Source organism: Carassius gibelio, chromosome B5 (genome assembly GCF_023724105.1).
Source record: "Carassius gibelio isolate Cgi1373 ecotype wild population from Czech Republic chromosome B5, carGib1.2-hapl.c, whole genome shotgun sequence".
Classification (NCBI taxonomy): Eukaryota; Metazoa; Chordata; class Actinopteri; order Cypriniformes; family Cyprinidae; genus Carassius; species Carassius gibelio.
Window position 1 is genome coordinate 25,880,400 of NC_068400.1, and position 21,983 is coordinate 25,902,382.

The 21,983-nt window shown below is 39.4% G+C and overlaps 1 protein-coding gene across 4 annotated transcripts in view; it reads left to right on the plus strand.

Moving 5' to 3' along the window:
• LOC127958168 (multiple C2 and transmembrane domain-containing protein 1) overlaps positions 1–21,983 on the plus strand; it is a 149,027-nt gene that overhangs the window by 119,751 nt on the left and 7,293 nt on the right. For 3 of the 4 annotated variants that reach the window (XM_052556969.1, XM_052556971.1, XM_052556972.1), the window contains exons 17-21: positions 3,003–3,059; positions 9,386–9,487; positions 17,188–17,297; positions 17,753–17,862; positions 18,276–18,373. In XM_052556969.1, coding sequence (XP_052412929.1) covers positions 3,003–3,059; positions 9,386–9,487; positions 17,188–17,297; positions 17,753–17,862; positions 18,276–18,373 — 477 coding nt within the window. The remainder of the gene's footprint in view (positions 1–3,002; positions 3,060–9,385; positions 9,488–17,187; positions 17,298–17,752; positions 17,863–18,275; positions 18,374–21,983) is intronic. The other variant, XM_052556970.1, reaches the window with a different exon arrangement.

Here is a 21,983-nt window from a genome sequence, read left to right on the forward strand (position 1 = left end):
TGGCAGACATGTCTCCGCTCCTCCGTGCCAGCCCCTGACAGGTGACAAAATCAAAAGGTCACGTCACTTTGAACTGGCAGCGTTTGTTGCCCTGCTGATTTCCCCTGTGCCACCACGGCTCGCAGGCGAGGTTGGAGGCGAGGCGGGGAGCGACTTTGGCAGCTCCTGAACTTCGTCTTTGTGAACTTTTGTACCCGTGATTTTGCTAACAACACTGCAGCGCCGTGTGATTTTTGTCACGGCTGCTGCTGCCATTGTTGACGCAGGCTTGTCTTGGGAAGCCAGGGTTTTATTTACGGAACAGAAAGCCAGAGTGTTTTTCTGGGTCCTGTGGGTTCAGGGCTGCTGCGGATTACAGTAGAGCTCGGGCCGTGGGACTGAGGAACCGCTGACTCCCGTGGCTTCTGGATATGCACGACCCTGGTACGTCCTCTTGCCGGCCCGTGTGCCCTGTAAAACTCAGCCCCAAAGAGACGTACTGGCTGCTCTGTCCCTCTCTCACACATCCCAGCAATTATTTTGCCCATTGTCCTCATATTTGAATCTTTTATTGAATGCTTTTATTGAAACGTAACACTTCGGCCAAACAGAACCGGCAGAGTTTCTTCGAGTGCCAACAGTCGTACTCTTTGACTCGAGCCCCTGCAGAGGTCAGACCACAGTCAGCCAGTGCTGGCAAAATCTCAAGCCCTCCCTCTGACCAGCAGGGCTCTGACAGCCTGTGAAGAGGCTGTTTGGGCTGGATGTGCTCCGGCGAGAGCCCTTATCAGCCTTCCAGGCCTGAGTTCTCCCGGGTCTCCGGTCCACACGCGGCACACAAAGCAGGGCCAGCCCCTGAGCAGCTGGAGACGCTAGAGATGTCTCACATTTCAAAGAAGAGCTGGAGGAGGGGAGAGCGCGAGAGCTGAGAGGCAGGGAAAAAAAAATGAAAGTGCATATCTTCATGTTGGATGGCTTGTCTAGCTAGGGCGTCTATTCCCAGCGCACCTGTCTCGGGGAAGGTTAGAATTAAAAGCGCAGATAGCAGGGTTCTTCCTCCACTCATGGCAGAAGGCATGAGAAAATGCATTAGCTGGTCTGGAGATGGTGCTGCTGCTACCCGAAAGGCCAAACAATGGACTTAAAGTCTGGCTCTGATGCTATTTTAGACAGAATTTCTGTCTGCAAGTGAGACATATTGACTGCCAAACTTAACGCTACCACGGCCCTTGAAGTTCAACTTCCTCCGAGTTCCTTACCCAGCCTATGACCTCTGGCTAACCTAGCGCTGGAGTAGCATCGCTCTTCGAGTCGATCCGTGTGCTATTAAGCTGGTGCAAAACACCATCGCTAGTCTCCTCACAACACTGCATGTATCTATCCTGAACCCTCCTTTTGTTTCTGCCTCAGGCTGCATTTACATAAGAGGCTTATAGCAGCCATACACTCTCTCTTTTAGACAAAACAAAGGAACAAAAGCTATTGTTTGCTAAGTAACAATTTTTGGATGTCACAAAAAAACTGATGAAATGCGCGGAGCCAGAAAAAGAAAAAAAACCATCAAAAAGAAGATGTATTCCTCCCTTGATAGCTTTTTGGTGTTTTCAGATGCCCGAGTTGTCGTATGTAAATAGCACACACATGACCTTGAAGCTTTGATGCGGGATTGACAGGAGGAACCACAAGAAGAGAAATAATGATCTGTCTTTTCAGTCCTCCGGCAACAAAAACAGACATGTGATACACACTCCTCTGGGCTCCCGTAAGCCACTGAGGCCAAATATAATGTTTTCAGTTGACCGAGATAAACTCTTTATTTGTGTGCCAACATATCGTCTGATTATTTTGGTGTCTACAGTTCTGATTAACAAGCCAATGAGATCTGAATAATTAATGCCGCCAAATTACTAGCTCACACAGGAAGGATTTTTTTTCCTGTTTGTGAGACTAAAACACATGTGGCATATTCTTGATTCTATAAACAGCTCTTATTCTATCAGCGACTGGAGTTTCCCAAGAACAAATGAAAGTGATGTGAACATTATACGATTTGGTTTATTTGATCCTTTTAGCATTGTAAGAAGTTCTTTTTAATTTAGCAAAACATATTTAAGTAGTGCTTGTCTGTACAAAACCCATGGCTATGATGTTGTGTGTAGTTGTTAGTGGTTGCTATGCATTGATAAGTTGTTCTGAATGGTTGTGTAGTGTGTTGCTGCTACTATGCTCTGAAGTGGTTGCTCACATCTATGATATTCTGATCTGTAGTTCTGAAGTTGTGATAGGGAGTGATATACATGATATACATCTTAAATGTTTTTTATATCATGATTTATGTAACATTTGTATGCTCTTCTAGGTGGAAAAGTTCTGGTTGTTTAGACAGCAATTTAAAAAAGCTTACTGTAGGAATAATAGTAACTGTTTCTGTAGCAAGAACCACTGATGATTCTCAGATGTAAGCAAGCAAATAATTAATTCTTTCAAGCTTTTGAGCCTGCAGCTTTTCTAGATTGCAAAATGAAATCAATGAAATCATTCGCTGATTCCTTGCTCTCTATCATGCTCTCAGTATTCTCTCCATCACTCTTTTCATAATTTCCCCTGGTCTCTGTTCGCATGTTCTTCTGAGAGAATCGAGAGGCCAGCAGCATTTCTCGAGGTCATGGGCGTACAGCACTTTGTGTGCTTGAGTTAAGTATGAAAACCTGAAGGGGTTTTGAAGGGACCATTGTCCGCCAGGATCTGGTCCACTGAAGCACATAGTTAACGTTCTATGTCATCAGCCTTGCTTTGCCAGAGGCTCTATTGAGGTTTAAACCTTGTGGACAAGAGGACACAACTGATGACTTTAGCGACTGAGGTCACACTCGGAGAGTTTGCTTTCTGTCCAAGGACTGGGTGCTATCATTTGTTTTCATTTGAAGATGTGGAGATGTTCCTAAGTGTACTGTACATGTGAAACTGATTTTTTTCTGTTTTTTTCTGCTCTCTTTTGTTCTGCTCTTCACAATGCACATCAGCAAGCTGTGGAGGATTTGCTGGAGGATGAGGAGGAAGACTTTGACAGAGATGACAAGGTAATTATCGGTGCCACTCACAAACATGTATTCCAACACAGATGTATATTCAATGCTCAAACGCTCTTCTCTAAAGTGAAATGCAATGAAAATGTATTATTTAATGTGTTTGACCTCACTCAAATATCAGTAGGTCATTGTTTTCTTGTACATTTAATGCTTTCGGCCACATTTCATAGAGTCCAGGTTCACAGCTAGTCTATCAGAGCTGCTAGTGTCTGAAGTCTACAGAGTTGCAGTACATGTTTCCTTTCTACTCAGAGTTAAGGGGAATCACATAGGCATATATAAACTTGGCTTCAGGGTCTCTATGTTGAGCTTCTGATATTTCTCAAGTCCTTTGAAGTGCAATTAATAGCATTCAAATGACTGCAAGCTAAATGCCCCAGCAGCTTTTGTGAGGAAGCATTTAAATATTTCTGAGCAGGCAGATTCATATTATTGCCTGCCAAAATACCAGCACTTATGTGCTTTTAGCACTTTGTCTGGGAAATGGGACAATAAGAATGTCAACAAGAACATTTCTGGAGCAGTGTAGACTTAAGATGAAAACGTAACCTTTGACATATTTCCTGACGTTTCTCCATAGTGGACGTTCAAAGAGCGTTACGTGTACGTACAGTGTCTGTATTAATATCAATATCTGTATTAATGTTGTCAAGGATCTGTTGTTCTTTGTGTCAGATTAGCTTCAGTCGAGAGGTTGGAAGGTTGAAAAGGGCTACTTGTCCTCTCTTTGTCCTTTCTCCTTCTTGTGTGCATAGTTTTGTTTTACTTCGAATTATAAGACCAGCATGAGGAAAAATACAGTTCGGGTATCATTAAACTACCAAAAAATGTACTAAATGTATGTTTCATTTTTCAGCAACACAACAAGTTACACAAATTTTTTAAATATGAATTATTACATATCTATGAATTAAGATTTTTTTTTGTATTAAAAATATATATATTGCTTTTGATCAATATTTGTGTGATTCATTTGTTGAATGGTCAGTGTTACACTCTATTAAAACATTAATCTGGAACAAAAATGATTTAGGATAACAGTTAAATTGAAATCAATTTTAATATTTATTTATGACTTAAAATGTAAAAATTCAAGCATTTATAGAAGTAGCATATTATTATCTTAAAATGGGGAATCATTTATTTGATCCATTAACTTTTTATTTGTAGTAATTTGTCTGTTAACATTGTAAATTTCATTCAAATGAATAAGAATGACCAGTGCTACAGATGACAGAGGCCTCACAAAAGCAATGTGAGGAAAAAAAACACAGTGATGAAGAATTATATCAGTCTACAATGCTAGTAGTTAGAAAAAGTAGCTTGTTACTTTCAAAGAAAAAAATAGAAAAAAAATCTCAAATACTGTCATACTTTCAGTTCCTCCTCAACACAAAATTTGTATTTCTTTTTTTCCCCATCAACGACTCTTTACTTTCTTCTCCATGTCAGTTTGTTGATGACCTCACATTCTCATTACCTCCTCTGTTTGTTCAAGCAGTAAAATACTGAGATCACATCAGGGAAGGCCCACTTATACTGGATGAAGGAAGAAAAAAAATGGACACATGTGCCAAGGGCTCATTTTAATTGAACCTGAAGCATATGTTGCAAGTATGTGCAATATGTCCCAGATGTTTAGGCCAGGCCTAGTCTTCGACTCTTCCTTAGCCTCCACTAGGAAGCTATTAGCTGGATAACCTTTGCTCCAGGGGCTAAATGGTGTATTACATGGCAGGCACCTGTTTTGCATTGGACTGGGGACCTCTTGCAGGCGTAGTATGAGCCAAGACATGTGTTCTTACTTAACAAACTGTTTTGTGATAGTTAAAAGTGTCTTTCTACAGACTCACTGCAGATATTAGTCAATTACTCTTAATGAAAGTCCAAAGTCAAGACTAATTGATGGAGACGGCTCAGTTGTTTTGCCCAAGTAGGCAATTGGTTCCCAAACAAGAAAAAGGGGAGGGAGAAAGAGAGAGGAAAGATCAGGTGAAAACAAAGTTAGTGCAAGTGAGATTGTAAAAGTTTATTAAAACGGGATTTTTGCCGTTCACTTGGCTATGTGAAATCAAGTCAGTGTAAAGGAAGCTGCTTTGAAATCATAATTTAAAGAAGCTGAACTCCTTTTAAAATAGTAGTTTGTTACTCTGCGAGTTAGTCATTTACACCAATACATTCCCACAATGAGTAAATAGGATCAAATGATTTAGCTTTGTCCTAGCAAGCAACAGTTTCAGTGTATCTTCTCCAACATTTTTTTGTGACCATCAATTCTTGGGTTAAACACAATTTGGATGGCCATGTATGCAAAAGCATGCTGGGTACATCAACTATGTAAGCCATATGCTTGCTGCACACATTTTATTTCTTATTTTTCCTTTGCCAGGGTAGCGCCAGTGTGTGTGCATGTGAATGTGTCCATGTGTGTTTACAGTTCTGAATAGCTCTCTGGAGAGCTCGCCGACTCCACCAAATTCATCAGCAACCCCAGCAATAACAGCCAAAATATTTTAACACCTGCTCTGCCAAACACATGTAAACACACAGGCAGAATGGCAGGTAATTATCCAGGTGATAATGAATGTGCCTCACATTGTTAAACCTCTCTCAAATATGCTAGTGTGGAATTAAGGAGTAGCGTTGGGTACGCTACGATAACGTGCCTAACGCTCCGCTTGTGCCACAGCTGTCTAGCACTTGTGTGCACCCACTTTCCAAAAGAAAGTTTACGAAGGATTGGTATTTTCATTACCGTTAATTATTTTTATGCAGCTTAACTTCACCTGTCATAAAGCAGATGCTGGAAGGCCTAGTCTTTCTTGCTCTGATAATATTTTGAGATATACTGCGCTGTTGTTTTTAATGAAATAGTTCACTTAAAATGATTATTCTGTCATCATTTGCACATCCTCATGTCATTACAAATCTATAGGACTTGCTTTCTTCTGCGAATGTGAATAATGTGCTGGTCACACTTTTCTATTCATTTATAGCTTTTAGCTTTACAAAGATGCTTAAAAGGTTAGTTAACCTAGAAATGAAAATTCTGTCATTAATTACTCACCCGCATGTTGTTCTAAACCCATAAAACCTTTTTTCCTCTTTTGAACACAAATTAAGATATTTTTGATGAATTGACCCTATGTAGGCAGCAACACAACTACCACATTCAAGGCCGAGAAAGGTAGTAAGGTCATCGTTAAAATGTGTTGTGGTACGGTCGCGAACATATGTCGAAGACTGACATGGAAGAGAAGAATTTATTGAAAAAAAAAAGTTATTTTTGTTTTCTTTGCACAAAAAGTATTCAAGTATTCATAGCTTCATAAAATTAAGGTTGAACCACAGATATTTTAATGATGCCTAAATACCTTTCTGGTCCCTGAACGTCGTGGTAGTTGCATTGCAGTCTATATAAGGTTAGAAAGCTCTCGGATTTCATCAAAAATATCTTAATTTGTGTTCCGATGAATGAAGGTCTTAAGGGTTTGAAACGAAGTTATTATATCAATAATGAACTATCCCTTTAAGCACCATACAAGTATCATAAACATTGTTCATATGACTCATTTGCTATAGTCCAAGTCTTCTCTCATTATATAAGTAATTCAGTCATTATTCACCTATAGACTTGTGTGAGCAGTCAGTGAGTTAAACTGAAGAACCCAATCAGTCTGATTTGTGAACGAATCATTCTCAAAGATTTTGTGTTATCTGAATCAACAAATTATTTGACAAGATTTAACTCAAAAGAATGATCAATCCACAAATCTGACATAACATACATTTCAACGTGTTTCTTTCGCAAACACAATGTATGACTTCAAAAGACTTCTAATACAGTGTAAAAGTTATATGCACCACTTTTATGGTGTCATTTTGTCTCTTATTTTAAGTTTGTATTTATTTTAAAAGAGCAGCCTGGACATTTCCAAACATCTCATTTTGTCTTCCATAGACATGAGTGATTAAATGACAGTTTTGTTTTATATATTTGCATGTATTTTCAGTATCATGCACTACATTTTCCAATTCACAGTCTGTTCGTTATTTATTATTATTTTTTTTGCACATGCTAATTTAATGGTTCGGCTACAGTATTAGGGTTTCAGTGATGTCATTAGAACCAGGGTGTTGTGCGTACATGTGTCCGGAGCGGAATACAGAGGGATAATCAGCGCTAGTAGTCTGTCTGAGAAGCAGCCAGGATGATAGCGCTAGTGTCTCCAGGGAGCGAAAGAGAGAGGGTGAAAGAGTGCTGAGATTAGGAGTGTACGCATGGCTGGTCACTGGAGTAATGGTCCTACACACACACACACACACAGCCTGAGGAGGAGCCGCCCCAGATAAGATACACACTGCAATCATGTCATGCTCACAGGCTTACCACAACTCACGCACGCCTCCTTACATGCCCAACAGCTGTTAGGAAGTGTGCGTGATTGTGCTGCCTGCTCGACTGGATATTAAAGATGGCATGTAACCGTATGCTGTACGTCTTATAAATAAACAAACATTCAATATGAATGTGAAGCAAAACTGTGACAGAGAGAAAAAGAGAAAACACAGGAAATCGTGTGTTGTCGAAGGCTTGTCGGTTTCTGTTTAGTGAATTAATAAAGGTAAGTGTAGCTTTTAGGCTTGAAATATACTGTGCACCAATGTAAATTCAGACGCTTGTCCGACAGTGTAAAGCGTGCAGCAGACTGTGGTGGTTAGAAACTTCAGAACTCAAGGGTGCAGTGAAGTTAACTTGAAATATCTGTGCTATAGGATGATAAATGATTATAGTTCTTGTAGCTAACTATAAACACACCAACAGTTGAAGAATATGTGCATTACCATTCATACCATGAGGTTTCTATGTCTCTTGGAGCTAACCAAGGCTGCATTTACTTGATCAAAAATACAGTAAAAACAGTAATATTGTGAAAAATGACAATAAAACAAACTGTTATCTGTTTTAAAATGCTATTTACTTCTGTGATGACGAAGCTGAATGAAACATGAAACTTGCAGATGGTTTGTCTGGGCACAGAAAAATGATGAATTCTAATGAATTGAGTCACACTGTTTTCATCCAGTTTTAACTTTAGTATTTGCTATCTCAACCTTTTGCTCAATTTAACAAAAACAGCTGAAACCTCTTTAATATGCCTTGTGTTCTAATAATTGGGGCCACCACTGTTTAGTGAATAGACTAAAAGTTAAACTGAAAAAAAAAAAAAAATCACAATAAATTTCATTCTGATTCCTTCAGTTTTCTAAATATTTTTGACTGTAACTTTAAACTGATTACCGAATATTTAATATTAAGTACATGCAGATACTTTTGTATTTTGTATTTTGTATTTTAAGTGAAACATTGCTACTGTATTAGTGCATAGTTTACAGTGTTAAAGAACGAAAAAAATAAAATGAATAAATTAAATAAATGAAATATTTCTTCTGTTTCTCTCTTTCGCTCTCTTTTTGGACTTGACCTTGTTTTAAGAGTTTAACCTACTCTTACTTGCTGTCTCCACCACACCGCTGCCACTTTAGCAGGGAGAAAGGAAAACGAACCTCTCTGCACTGTGAAACGCTGACAGTCTGATCCTGATTCATGCACATTTATGTCCGCTAGAATCTAGCAATACAAGTGAGCCTTATCTGTAGATAACACGCGGAGGGTTAAACCCAGCCGAGCGGAGGCAGGGGGTTGATCTGGGCGATAGCTACATGGCAATATATAATTGGACTAAAGAGTGTGCAAGGGATTATTTTTATTACTTTGAAAAACTGTGACTGAAAACTTGTTCTGGGGCTATTGAGCTTGTGATATGCGATGCGTATCCTCAGGTAACGTGGCTTTCTTCAGTGCAAAGGAGAATAAAGAGAGAAAGAGAGAATGTTTGTGCATCTCTGGCTGCTTTTCTTCTCAGCGCCTCTAAAAGATGAAAAGCTTCATGCTGTAAAAGATGCTTTTGACTTTTTTCCTTGGCTTTTTTCCCTTTTCTTCTTATTTAGGGGAGAGATGCTCCTAGGAACTGCATTTTAATCGTGTTTGGCTAATAAAGAGAGATTAGAAATCCTTCACACACACTCAGGGCAATGTCTTGTTGTGTAAAATAGCTTCATTGTTTGATTTCTCTTTTATTGCTTTTACATCAGGTGGATTTTCTCTCTCTCTCTCTCTCTCTTTCTCTCTCTCTCTCTCAAGGGTCCTAAACCATCTTAGTAGCCATCAATGTTTTTTTTTTTTTTTTTTTGTCTAACTATTTTCCTTTTGTAGCCCTGCTTTAAAAAGATCTCAATTTATTCTGGTCCACAAGGTGCCGGGCTCAGTCCCCTCCCAGGATGGCCGGCTGCCGGAAAGCCATATCCTTGCGGATATTTTGGCTTCCTGGCACTTTGAGTGGATACGCGTGATGGTGGTAAGTGTGGTCCGTATGTCCGCATGTCTCACTTCTATGGCTCATCGTCTGTCAAGCCAAGCAGGGTTGTGTGTCGCTCCCTTTCACCTCTCACTTTGTTCTCAGTTGTCACTATTCCTTCTTTATCTACAAGAACATCCTGGTGATCAGTGCTTTGTTATTTGTTGGATTAACTGGAAACTTCATAAAATGGGTTGTTCGGTGGGTGCTTATGCTAGGTCATCTAAATAAGGCAACATGCTCAGTAGAAAGTAGTTCTGGGTTTGGGTTTTCTCCATATTGTTTTGGGTTAAAGGTAGTACTGTGCTTTACTAAACCATGTGTCTATAAGAATTCAGGGTGCACTGGGGCATCCATCTTTGTGCTGTCACTAACCTTTTTCAAACCAGCCAGTGAGCCCAACATGGCTTACTCGATGACGTCACTCAGAGAAACTCATTTGCAGCTCAGCTCACGTGAAAGAAACACAGAACCCGTGCTGTATAGACAAGGAAGGCTGCTTCTAAGAAAAGGGTTTATGAATGAATTATGAGGTGTATTGATGTTTGTCTCCGAAGTGGAGGAATGCCATTGCCATTTATATCCTTTTGAGAAGTACATTCCTGAAGGAACTTCTATGAAATTGAACTAACTTTTGAAATTGAGAATGTCTTCATGCACTCACTATAGATGGCATCTCAGCACATTCATATCTAATAGAGAACTGGGTGTCATTTTGAATTGTCTAGTCAATATTTTTTTGTCAGCCGAACCCCCTTTACCTAAATGATGTACTTGAAGTACCCCCTGAGATTGTTATTATTACACTCAACAAATTATAAAAATTTATATTACTGTAATATATATTTTTTTTTACAATAATAAATATTTTTTATACAGGGTTTCCCCAAAAGAGAATACTTTTTATACATTTAAGATACACATTTGTATAAACCTGTAACATTTCTTTGCAAAAACATTTTAGTCATTCATTTGTTAATGGTGTTAACTCGTGGGCATACCATTTCAACTCAAGAACCCATGCTATTCCCTCACGAACCAACAGGGGTTTGCGAACCCCACTTTGGGAAACCCTGGTCTAGTGTAATGGGAAACTAAGAGATAAATAATTAAAAGCCATAGTAACTTCTAGAGATGGATCATGATGGTAACCTAGTCCAACAACCAAGAAAATATATATTATGTTTATATATTAAATATATTAATATATAATATAAAATGTAAGAATGTAAATGCATATGCATGTAAATATTTTCACAATATATACTGTATGTGTGTGTACTTATATATACATAATGAATATACACAGTAAACACACACACGTATATTATATAAACAAAAACTTTTGGATTCCATTAATCGTTTGAAATCAATATTTTAATTAATATTTTATAAATATTTTATAAATTAATAAAATTTTAGTTTAAAATTACAGGAAGCAAAGTAGGAGAACGAGGGGTGAGACCGAAAAAGGACTCCAAACTGGGACTTGAACTTGAGTTGCCAAATTTGCGTCGGTGCACAGCCCACAAGGCCATAGTCTCTGATACAGATGATATTTTATAGATTTTTGAATGTTGTTTTTATATCTTTTGCCCCTAAGAAACATGTTTGAATGTGAACTCAGGACAAGCCTAATTATAATGCATGTTTGTTGCTGACCACCTCCTATCTAGTCCATGTTGGAAATGTGTGGTTGTGCCTGTTGGTGCCCTGCTTGATGATGTTCCCCAGTTTGACGGCCTCATTTTTGCGATGGAGATGGAGAGGGCAGGGGCGAATCCAGTGCAGTGGCGGGTGGAGCTAATTGTGCTCCATTCATCATCAGGTGGCATCCAGGCACCGAGAGAGGACAGGGCAAGGAGAGAAGGGGGAACATAAGCGATCTGAGGTGAGGAGGGGGGGGGGGGTCGCTCCAGGGGTGAGGGGCATCATCAGAGAGGCTGGAGAACAGGGGCAACTATCAGGTTGACCTTGGGGCTGATGAAGTGCCTTGCCCGCTGGGTGCGGAGGCCTGGGGAGTAATGGCGAAGGTGAACCTGGCTCTCCAGCGGATCCATTAGAGCCTAATGCTGTTGTTTTTAGCAGGGAGCGGTGGGAAGCAGAGGTCGGATGTAAAATAAAGCTTATTCTCCCTGTTTATGGTGTTATTCATCTGCGCGTCATGGCACAGGGACATAGCAGGAGCGCAAGGCAATGGGGCACTGGTGTGGAAGCGGTTTTAGTACAGTTTTTTTTGTGTGTGTGTGCTTCTTAAAACTGAGTGTGCTTACCATAATTAGAACCTTTCTTTTGTATCTGATTATAGAGAGCTAATGCTGGAAGAGTCGAAGTGGAGGCTGAATATATATCGTTAACCTGAGTGAATAGTAAAGCATATCTCTTTAATTTCTACTATGAAACACAATGTTTTCCTTAATCTCCACATGGATTGGTTAGCTACAATTCACAGTAAACAAGCACTGCATGAATTTCTAGAAGCTGGTTTCTAGAATGCGGTTTTATAGTTGCTGAAGAGTCACAGTGACTGTTGTTAGACCTTGGCCCAGAAAGAATACTGTCTCCAGAGTGAATGCCATAGTGAGGGCGTATGGATCTCCTGGGAATAGCTCAATAGCTTTTGTGCCGCCTCTGTGGTCACATACTGTTGCGTGGCATTCAGCATCACACCTATTTTTGGATCGTCACTAGAGGTTTGAAGGAAGGTAGAACCTAGGGATTTGAGAGGTGAGGATAGTGCCTCTGAACTTCTGTCATGCTTCCAGATGTTTGAACATACTTTGTGTGAGTATGTGTTTAAAATTCTTGTCTTGTTGTGATTTTATATTACAGTTGCTTTATTAAAGTATCCTGCAAGGTGCCTGGGCTATAATGCATTGTGCTAAAAACACATACTTGTGACATGTCGAGTCTCTGATGGGGACAAAGGTTCGAATCTGATCTGGATCATTTCCCTGTTCCTGTTGCATTCCTCCCTTTGCTCTCCTATAAATAAGACACAGACCTATTAATAAATTCAAAAATAAAAATCCTGCAAGTGTTGAACTAAACTAGATTATTTTATAGGAGAATCAAAGAGAAAGGTCCCAAGCAGCATATATGCAAACCCTCAGAATACTACTTAACGAGGTAATTACTCATTTTCTTGATGTTGGATTTGAGGTTGCGTCAAAAGATTTTTGTTTATATTTACTCCTTAAAAAGAGTAATGCGAATGGGTTTCCTTTTGATGTGAACTATTTTTTGGCTTCTAGTATTTGGGAGAGCAGTTATTGGGATCAAGCAGGCAGTCAGGGGAGTTTCCGTTTAGTCTGACACACACCTCAAATCTAATTAAACTGCAATTTTAATTAACCTCCCAAAGTGCTCAGACACGAAGACGAGGAACAATTTCATTGACAAGCCTTTCCCTGTACGTCTCTTCCCCCGTCCCATTCATTATGAATAAAGTGCTAATGAACTACTTTTGGAAAATTAATGCACTCGTCTATTTAAAGAAGTTGTTTTTCGTTTCATGTTTTCGCTGATAAGAGGTGGGCTCACGTCTGTCTGAGGGGACTTGTCTTGGCTTTATTTGCCATCAGAGGTGTGGAACTCTTTTCCTTGGTGATATCGCTCCCTACTTGTGCCCGTCTGGGTCAGCACGCCTTTGGCTTGAAATGAGAGAAGACAAACAAATAATACGTGTATCCAGGGAGCGGCCCGGCCCGGGTGAAATGATTTCATTTTCATCTTATCTGCCTCCTTTGTTCCCCTCACCTTTAGTGCTGCGTGGATCAAAGAATCTTGTTTTCTCTCCCTCCAAACATGCCGAGAGAAGGGCGTGGGTGTGGATTAGGCCCAGCTGGGGGTCCGTCCTCTTGCATCGGGGCTCTGGCTTTGGTGTAAATGAAGTTTGGTGCCCCTGGGATATCGTTCCCCCTCCTGCTGTCGTTAACAAACTAGATATGCCCTCTACGAAATGTCTGTCCTGGTCTGTGCCAACCTCATCAGTCTCCCGCTATGTTGGGTGCCCATTGCGAAGTAGACGGGGCCTCCTGATGGGACGGTGAGGTGTGAATAGCCTGATGTTGGGAACTGGCTGGAACGGACTTGCCTCTGCTTGCCTATAGCACTAGCAGCCCTAAGGAGTTTGATAATGGGGATGCGCCAGGGGGTCCCGGACAGCTGCACTCAGTCCTACACACTGTTTAATAATAACAATGTTCAAGATGGAAGAGTCTGTTCATTTACTTGCCAGCGGTTGATTCCACAAAGCTTATTTAACTTTTAGTGTATTTGAAGTGTTATTTGATTAATCAGGTGTACAAATTTCACATTAAGAATAGCACTTTTAAAATCAAGAACAATAATTCAAAGATTGTGTAGAGACTGTCAATGGCATTTAAAGTGCCAACTTAAATAAAACACTTATACAAATTTAGCAAAGAAAGCAGATTTAGAAGCTCTTTTTATTAAAGCACTTGTGAATTATTTAATATCTAAATCACCTTTTTAGTAACTAGACAAAAATTAGAAACAGTGTTACCAAATTTAAATTGTCTCTGATGAAAAATAAAATAAAGTAACTGGACACATGGGTCAATGATTTTTTTCTTCTTCCAATAATACGTACAAATCACGATCACACAATATTTAAAATATTACTATTCTTTTTAAATATTTCATCCATATGTATATATTTCATCAGTAATTTCATTTTGTGATTACATGACTTTTTATAACTAAATATATTCACAAGCTGATAATGAATGTACAGTAAATATGTAATAATAAAAATACTCCTGTTTTCAGGGTATTACATTTTGAATCATTAAAATTTTTTTTTTTCTTGAAAATGGTACAAAAGTTTTCAAAACCTAATGAAACAATCTCAAATACAGAGCTGAAAACTTGGCCCATGTGTTTTAAATATATATTTTACAAGATTTTCATTTTTCTTTATCTTGCCCTGTATCTCTTTGTTCGTAGAACTGGTTTAAAAGCAGTACACTCAGTTGTAAAATACAGCTGCTTGCAGCAGTGCTGATACTCAGTGGAGCAGGACTCTTGCTCGTGTGATATCGCATAATTCAAACTCTTTATATGTTGACGTGCATTTAGAAGAGTTCAGATTTGGCTGCACTGTTGGAAGACACTTTAAACAGAACTGGTTTTTGACTAAATATCAATTTCCCTTTGCCCGCTGACATCAAGTGTGCCTCCCGCTGTGCCATGATGTGTGTCCGCGTACGTGAGGAAGAGGACCTGAGGTAATGGAATGCCCATGTGTCGCTCCAGCGGCCCACAGCTCAGCCAGGATCCACAGCAGGCTGTTCTGCGGCAGGTTGCTCCTCTGCTTGTAGCGGTGTGAGCGTGTTTATGTGTGTGTGAGAGAAGTGCAGAGGAGCAGTGAAAACATGCCTCTCCCCAGGCCGGTGTTATTCCAACCTCCTGCCTTCCTCAATCCACTTTTGAAGGCAGGAAATCGGAGTTAGCTCATGGTTTGAGGGCCATGTGGTAATGGTTTAGACTGTAGAGACCCATGACCTGCACCTCCACCCTTGCTCGCTCGCGCGTACACGCACACACACTGATACCATGTCCCTCAAAGTCTTCTTTTCTCATATAGCGCCCAATACAATGGAGTGTATGTTGGACTTTTGTTTCGGTTGATAACACAAACCAGATGAGAGTCAGGACAGGGGAGTCTTGTTAAATATTTGCTAAGAAAAATAACCCTGGGACGTGGTCTAATTATATCTATTTGTCTTGTGTGGCTTTTTGGGGAGGCGATGCGGTTATACAGGCCATATTGGGCTTCATTTTTCAAATGTGGGATCCAGTACAAAGCATGGGAGATGGATGGGATACTGTGTGAGTATGTGTGTGTGTGTGTGTGTGTGTTGAGGGAGTACAGACAATTTTTGATCTGGTTTTCCCCTAGACCAATCTCAGTATTATAAGCATGTTTCTTTATTTTGGGGATGCTATTCCAGTACCTGTTGTATAGTCTCTTTTACATACCTGTTTTTGAAATATTGTAGAAATAAGTGGTTTTCTCAACCAGCAGGTCAGGGCCCACTAAGGGTCCTCAACAAACTTCCAGGAATGTCCTAATACATCTTAAAATGATGTACATTTAATCTTATTAAATATTTTAGAAATATTTAAAAATAAAGATGTACAACATCTATTTTAATATTGTTGATATACTATTACACTGTAGTTTATATATATATATATATATATATATATATATATATATATATATATATATATATATATATATATATATATATATATAATTTTTTTATTATTATTATTTTTTTAATGTCTTTATGGTTTTTCTAATTTTTTTTATTTATTTTTTTTTTAGATTAAATAGTTCTAGTTATTTTAGTACTTCTGCCTAAACTGAATAAAAGCTAGAATTGGCAGCTAAAGCACAAAAAGGTCTCGGTGCATTGACACCATCCCTCTTTTCCAGCTTTGATTTGCACAGTAGGTTTTGATCCAGAGGTTCAGTAGCTGGTCGGCTCATTGTGGACATTATCCACTGCAGTGACATTTCAATTGATCTCCATGAAAGGCCTGAGGATGGCAACTGAAGTGCTTCCAGATAAACCTGGGCAGGGTTGAGCAGAGGCCTGGAGCTCTCATAAAGCAGACCTGGGGCAAAGGCCTAGCGATGCTCACTGCTGCATGGCAGTGCCCTCTCGCTGGGACCATTTCATCAGTACATTTCTTTCTTCTTATGTGCTGCCAGTTCATTTGTGTAGGCCCACCGGAGGGGCACAGCCTGTGTCAGGGTTTGAAAATCTGTTAACAGGCCAGGATTTCTGTTTTTCTCTTCAAATGGTTGACCGATAGAAGAAACAGACATAATTGGGCAAATATAGATTTTGCGTGAGTGTTTTGTAGGTTAAATGGATGAGTTTTGAGTTTCAATCTTGTACTTTTTTTAGGAATAGTTCACCCAAAATGACATTTCTGTCATCATTTACTTCAGTCAAAACATCTGTAAACACAGAAGAAGATGTTTTTCACTATGTTCAGGCTGCTCTGTCAATAAAAAACAGGGTTGGAAGGAAGGGTATGAGAATGATGAAATAATGACGGGTTTTTATTTTTGTGTGAGCAGTCCCTTAAGAGTTAAAGTGAGTGTGTAAGTGTACATGTGTGTGTGTCTCAGCACATCAATGCACTACAATGGTCTCTGTTTTTGTGTCCACACTCAGTCACTACATTCTGTGTCAGCCCAACTGTTGCATGACTGTTCTTATTGTTAGAAGAAAAATCAGAGCCTTTTGACTGTGGAAACATTTAACTGACGCCTACTTTTGAGGTTCTTGTGGCCAGTTTTTTTTGTGTTTTTTTTTTATGTTGAAGACCATCAAAAGTTGAAAAGAAAAGATTTTTGGTGCTCATAGTAATGATGGTGGTGATGGCCACAATGATGTCACCGCTGTAAAACCTGGTTACCCAACATAGCTAGTTCTCTCTGAAGAACGTATTAGAATAAATATTCTTTTCTTTATTGATGCACAAAGCGTGATTAATTTCAAACATGTTTATTGCAGCATGGAGAACATGGAAAGAGAGCGAGCTCATCGAGCCTTTGATGCTCCTCGTGCTCTTTCAGCTGTGTGGAAATGCATTTGCCCAGCCTCTCTCTCTCTCTCCCTCTCTGTCTCTCTCTCTCCCTCTCATTCTTTCAGGACTCAGAGAGAAAGGGTTTCATGAATAAACTGTATGCCATTCAGGATGTGTGTATCGGTGTGCAGAATGCTCTGGATGAAGTGGCCTCCTATGGTGAGAGGATAAAGAAGTAAGTTTCAGCTCTTGCTGCTTGTGCCTGAGCAGACACGTGGACACGACCGTGCCAAACTCTGTCACATCTTACTCAGCCTGTTAAACAAACACAAACATGCTTACACTGCATTCCTTCGAATAACTTACTGTAGCGTTGATATGGAATAGTAACACTGTATTTGCACCTCGATATATACCATGACACTGGGTAGAACCACATGCTGTATCAGCTTCAGGCTGTCTGTACTGGATGCATTAAAATGAAAGAAAATCCATTTGTCCTGTTGTCGGAAGTACCTCAAGTGCATGGACAATGTTCGATAGACTGGAGCATCAGTTTACTGCACTCAGTGTAGACAGTACAGTTTTCCTAGATTTTATTGCATATTGTCACTTTTCTCCAGTGTAGACTGGGCTTGGCCTGTGTAGATGGAAATAACATCCATTTCTTACTTTTTTCTGTGTTCTCAGTACTTTCAATTGGACTGTGCCTTTCCTCAGCTGGCTGACCATAGTTGCCCTGTGTGCAGCCACTCTTGTGGTGTACTTCATTCCTCTCAGATACATCGTACTGGCTTGGGGTAAGCTGTCATCCATTATGTTTATAATGTGTCACCAGTGACGAAATAATATAAGCCAGTAGCATGTTACATAACGTGTATTTTAGAATTTCAAATAGACTATTGTAGGAGCTCACAGAGTTTAACGGCAGTTGAAGTCAGCATGTTTGAGGGATTTGTCACCAGCACAGCAGGGAGGATGGTAAACTGCCTAACTTAGTGCAAACTCACTAGTAGCTAATGCCCGTGCGCTCTTTCATACAGTGTTCAGATCTGAAGCTCTGCAAGGTCAGAAAGCAGAGCTCCTGTCAGCTCCATAGTCAGCTCCTGTAAAGTACAATGAAGAGGGTTCAGAATCCATGCAGGGTCTTATGTCCTCCTGAACTGCACTCTGTGAGTGAAGTCTAATGCGCCACTGTTATTTCAACTTTCAGGGGTGAACAAGTTCACCAAAAAACTGCGAGACCCGTACAGCATCGACAACAATGAGCTGTTGGACTTCTTGTCCCGAGTGCCCTCAGATGTTCAAGTGGTAGGTATTCATTTTAACATTCACCCCTACTTATAGTTACCCCAGTAATGTAACTCTGACAACGACATGTATTTGGATTTAGCCAAATTCTAAAATGATGTCATTTCTGATGTCAAACGTTAATGTGATTTAACCCTTAGGTTTATAACTTAGTTTCCAACCCTATGTATGATCAACAGTAATAGTGATGCTAGCCTTAGAAAACCTAACAATGAACTCTGCTGTGTGAGAAAGTATTTGTGCAGAGTTTTCTGTCTCCCCGTTCCATTTTCTATGCTTTAATTTATGCTTCCTGCTCATGGTAATATGCATAAATGCAGAATCAGGGAATTCTATTCTTGTCATCACAGACAGCCTTGTGACTCATTACCATGGAAAGAGCGCAAGATGTTGACTTTTTAAACTCACAGACTTCACCTAAACTTTTATACCCTATATAATGGCACTTTCCTCTTTGGAAATATATAATGCTAATTCGTATTTTATTGATTTCACTTTTTTTCTTTAACAAAAAGTATCTTTAAGTACCAGGTGTTGTACTACTTTTTGTGTGGTTTGAAGGTCATGGTAAAAAATTACTTGATTTCATAAATATCCAAGATTATGTATACTGTAAAGATTGGTTACACTTTAGAATAGGGAACACATGTGCACTGTAAATTAAGAGTTTTCCCTTGATAAACTGCTAATTTGCTGCATATAAATAAGTTAGTAAGGTAGAAGTTAAGTTTAGGTATGGGGTAGGATTAAGATATCTAAAATGTGGTCATGCAGGGTAAGGCATTAATAAGAGCTTTATAAATTCTATTAAACGGCCAGTGTGCTAGTAATATGCAAGCCAATAAGCAGCTAGTTAATAGTGAGATTTGGTCCTTAAAATAAAGTGTTACCTTTAGATTTCACAGGCTTGTCATGTTTTCAGTCTGCACGTATCTCTCAGTAGATTTACGGACTTCTTGCTGTGTTGTACTCATGCTTTGTTATTGAACATAATGAGTGTGGATATTATTGTTTTCAATCTAAACATATAAAAATTAAAATCTGTCATAAAATATTATTACACTTCAAAAGAATGGTATCTAAATGAGTGAATTAAGCAATACTGAAATTAATTTACCTAGTTTTCAGCTGTCTATAAGTTACTGTATAATTTTTATCATATTTCAAGACATGAAATATGAGACATGTGATGTGTCAATAGTATGTACTGAATAATTTTATTCTGAATCATTTCCAGTCAATCGGTTACATTGTCAAATTATAAAAAGATGTATGAAAAGATGTGGAAAAATATAATTTAAATAGTGCTAGCTATACACTTAGACTGAAAAATATCTTTAAATGTATTAAATGTCCACGATATTATATATATATATATATATATATATATATATATATATATATAGACACACAGACTTATACTGTGTACATACACACACAAACTAACACCAGTCTACAGGGCCCTAAGTGTCTGTTATTAGAGAAATAACCAATTATGTTCTGATCCTTATTAGTTTTCATGAAGAATGTTATTCATAAATTTGGCTTAGTTAAGTTGAATGTAAATGGCTTGTGATGTTTTCAGTCTGCACGTGTCTCTCGGTAGATTTATGGACTTCTTGCTGTGTTGTACTGAGTCATGCTTTGTTATTGAGCGTAATGAGTGTAAAGCAGTAATCCTCTCCCAGTCTGCTTCTACATTAACCGTGAGATCTGAGTTATGCGGCCCGCCCCGTTGTCCCGTTTGCAATCAGCAGCGTTCTGTCGGAGTGGCAAGGTGCTGCAGTTTAACTGCAATTAAAACCTGAGCTCGTAAACACAAGCCCAGCCTGTTATCGTGCTTCCTCTGTGTCGGGATAAACCCTGCGGTGCTGACAGAGGGGGTGACACGGGGCTCTGATCCAGGACCAATCGTTTGCCTTTGATGAGCCCGGGGCGGCGGGCGGGCTTTGATCTCTACAGAGTCGTAATCCCAAGCCCCTGCCTGGCTTTACATCAGCCTTGCAGCTGCAGGTAGCCTGCTCTAAATTAGCCCGATGCGGCTAGGTCGCTAAGGTGCGTTTACCCCAAACACCTGGAGCCCAGAAGGTCCCTGCAGGTATGAGGGCCAGAGGAGACCTGGCTAATGATGTACGGTGAGGTTCACGCTCAGAAGAGCAGGCCGCCGTGGGCTTTCTGTGCCCTGTAACAGCTTTTGATTTAGGACAGTCCAGAAAAGCACTTGAACATCGGCGTGATGCGCGGAACGTTCCGCTCTGCATCGCACAACTGCCCGTGGAGGTCCGTTCACCTCTGTTTTCTGGGTTAGAGACGGCCTCTATAGGACCTCAGAGACTCAAAGTGTCGGGGTGTGATCTGCACATGCCCAAGGGCCCAAAACTTTTCACACAAATGACAAATGGAGGGCTATTTTTGAGGTTCTGACGTGACCCACACCTCCCGCACTGTCCTGTGATAAAAGCCCTGCAAGGCCGAGAGAGGCCAGCATTGCCTCTTTTACAGATCATTTGGAGGTGCCTTAGAACGACATGAACTGATGAGCTTCTAATGACTTTTATATAAAGGGCATCTATGCTGCAGTCTGTGAGTACAGAGTGTCTTTGAGTGGGAACTTACAGCTCCCACAGCTCTGTGGGTGTATGTCTTTACTAACCTCGTCTGTGTTATTTTGAGTACGCTGCTTGCATATGCATTTCAGTGGATACAGATCAGTGGAGTGTTGTGGACTGAAATGAGGCGGCAAATTCCCTTTGTCAGTCTCTTTCCTTTTTTTTTGCCTAATGTTAATTCATGTTCCAGGTCCATATTATGTTTACACAATTACTGTTAATGGAACACCATTTACCAAACTTTAACAGTAATCTCATGTTATAAAAAGCACCAGCATTCTCTTAACCAAACAAGGGAGAATCAAAGATCAAAGTTTGATCTGTGAATTTTAGTTTGTTCATGTTAACATTATATTTATTAAGGTTATCTATTTAATTGTATAATTTTTACATGCTTTACATACTAAAATAATAGTAATATATTTTATATGTACAGGTTGCTGTTGGTCGTCTATGAATCTTTTGTTTTGTTTTGTTTTGCTTTTTGTCTGAACAGTTATCAAATTCTCACCACAAGAGTGTTGACATGAAGGCTTTAACTTAATCAAGCTAATTGGTCACTAGAAACATCAGATCCTTTCATGCTACAAGTCATTTCAAAGATTTATAGCTTTAGTCATTCAGGATTATTATTATTATTTTTTTTTTTGTCTGACATGTTCACAATCCACAAGAGTGTTGGAATAAATGCTTTAACACAATAAATCTGATTGGTCACCAAAAACTTTATTTTATTATTTGACCTCTATTTCACCATTCACTCGCATATCTACATAAACCATACTTTAAAACACATTTTAAAACTGTATCCACTGGTGTCGCTGTTGGACACTTTGTAAAATTGAGTGGTTTGCGCTATTTTTAATATTTGGTTTATTTCTGGACTGCTGATTACTTTCCCCTCCAGATTTTTAGGGAAGGCACTGTTGTCCTTGTCTCCTCTTGTAAAAAAACCTTAAAATGGATGCATTCATTAAATGACTTAATTAATTGCCCAAGTT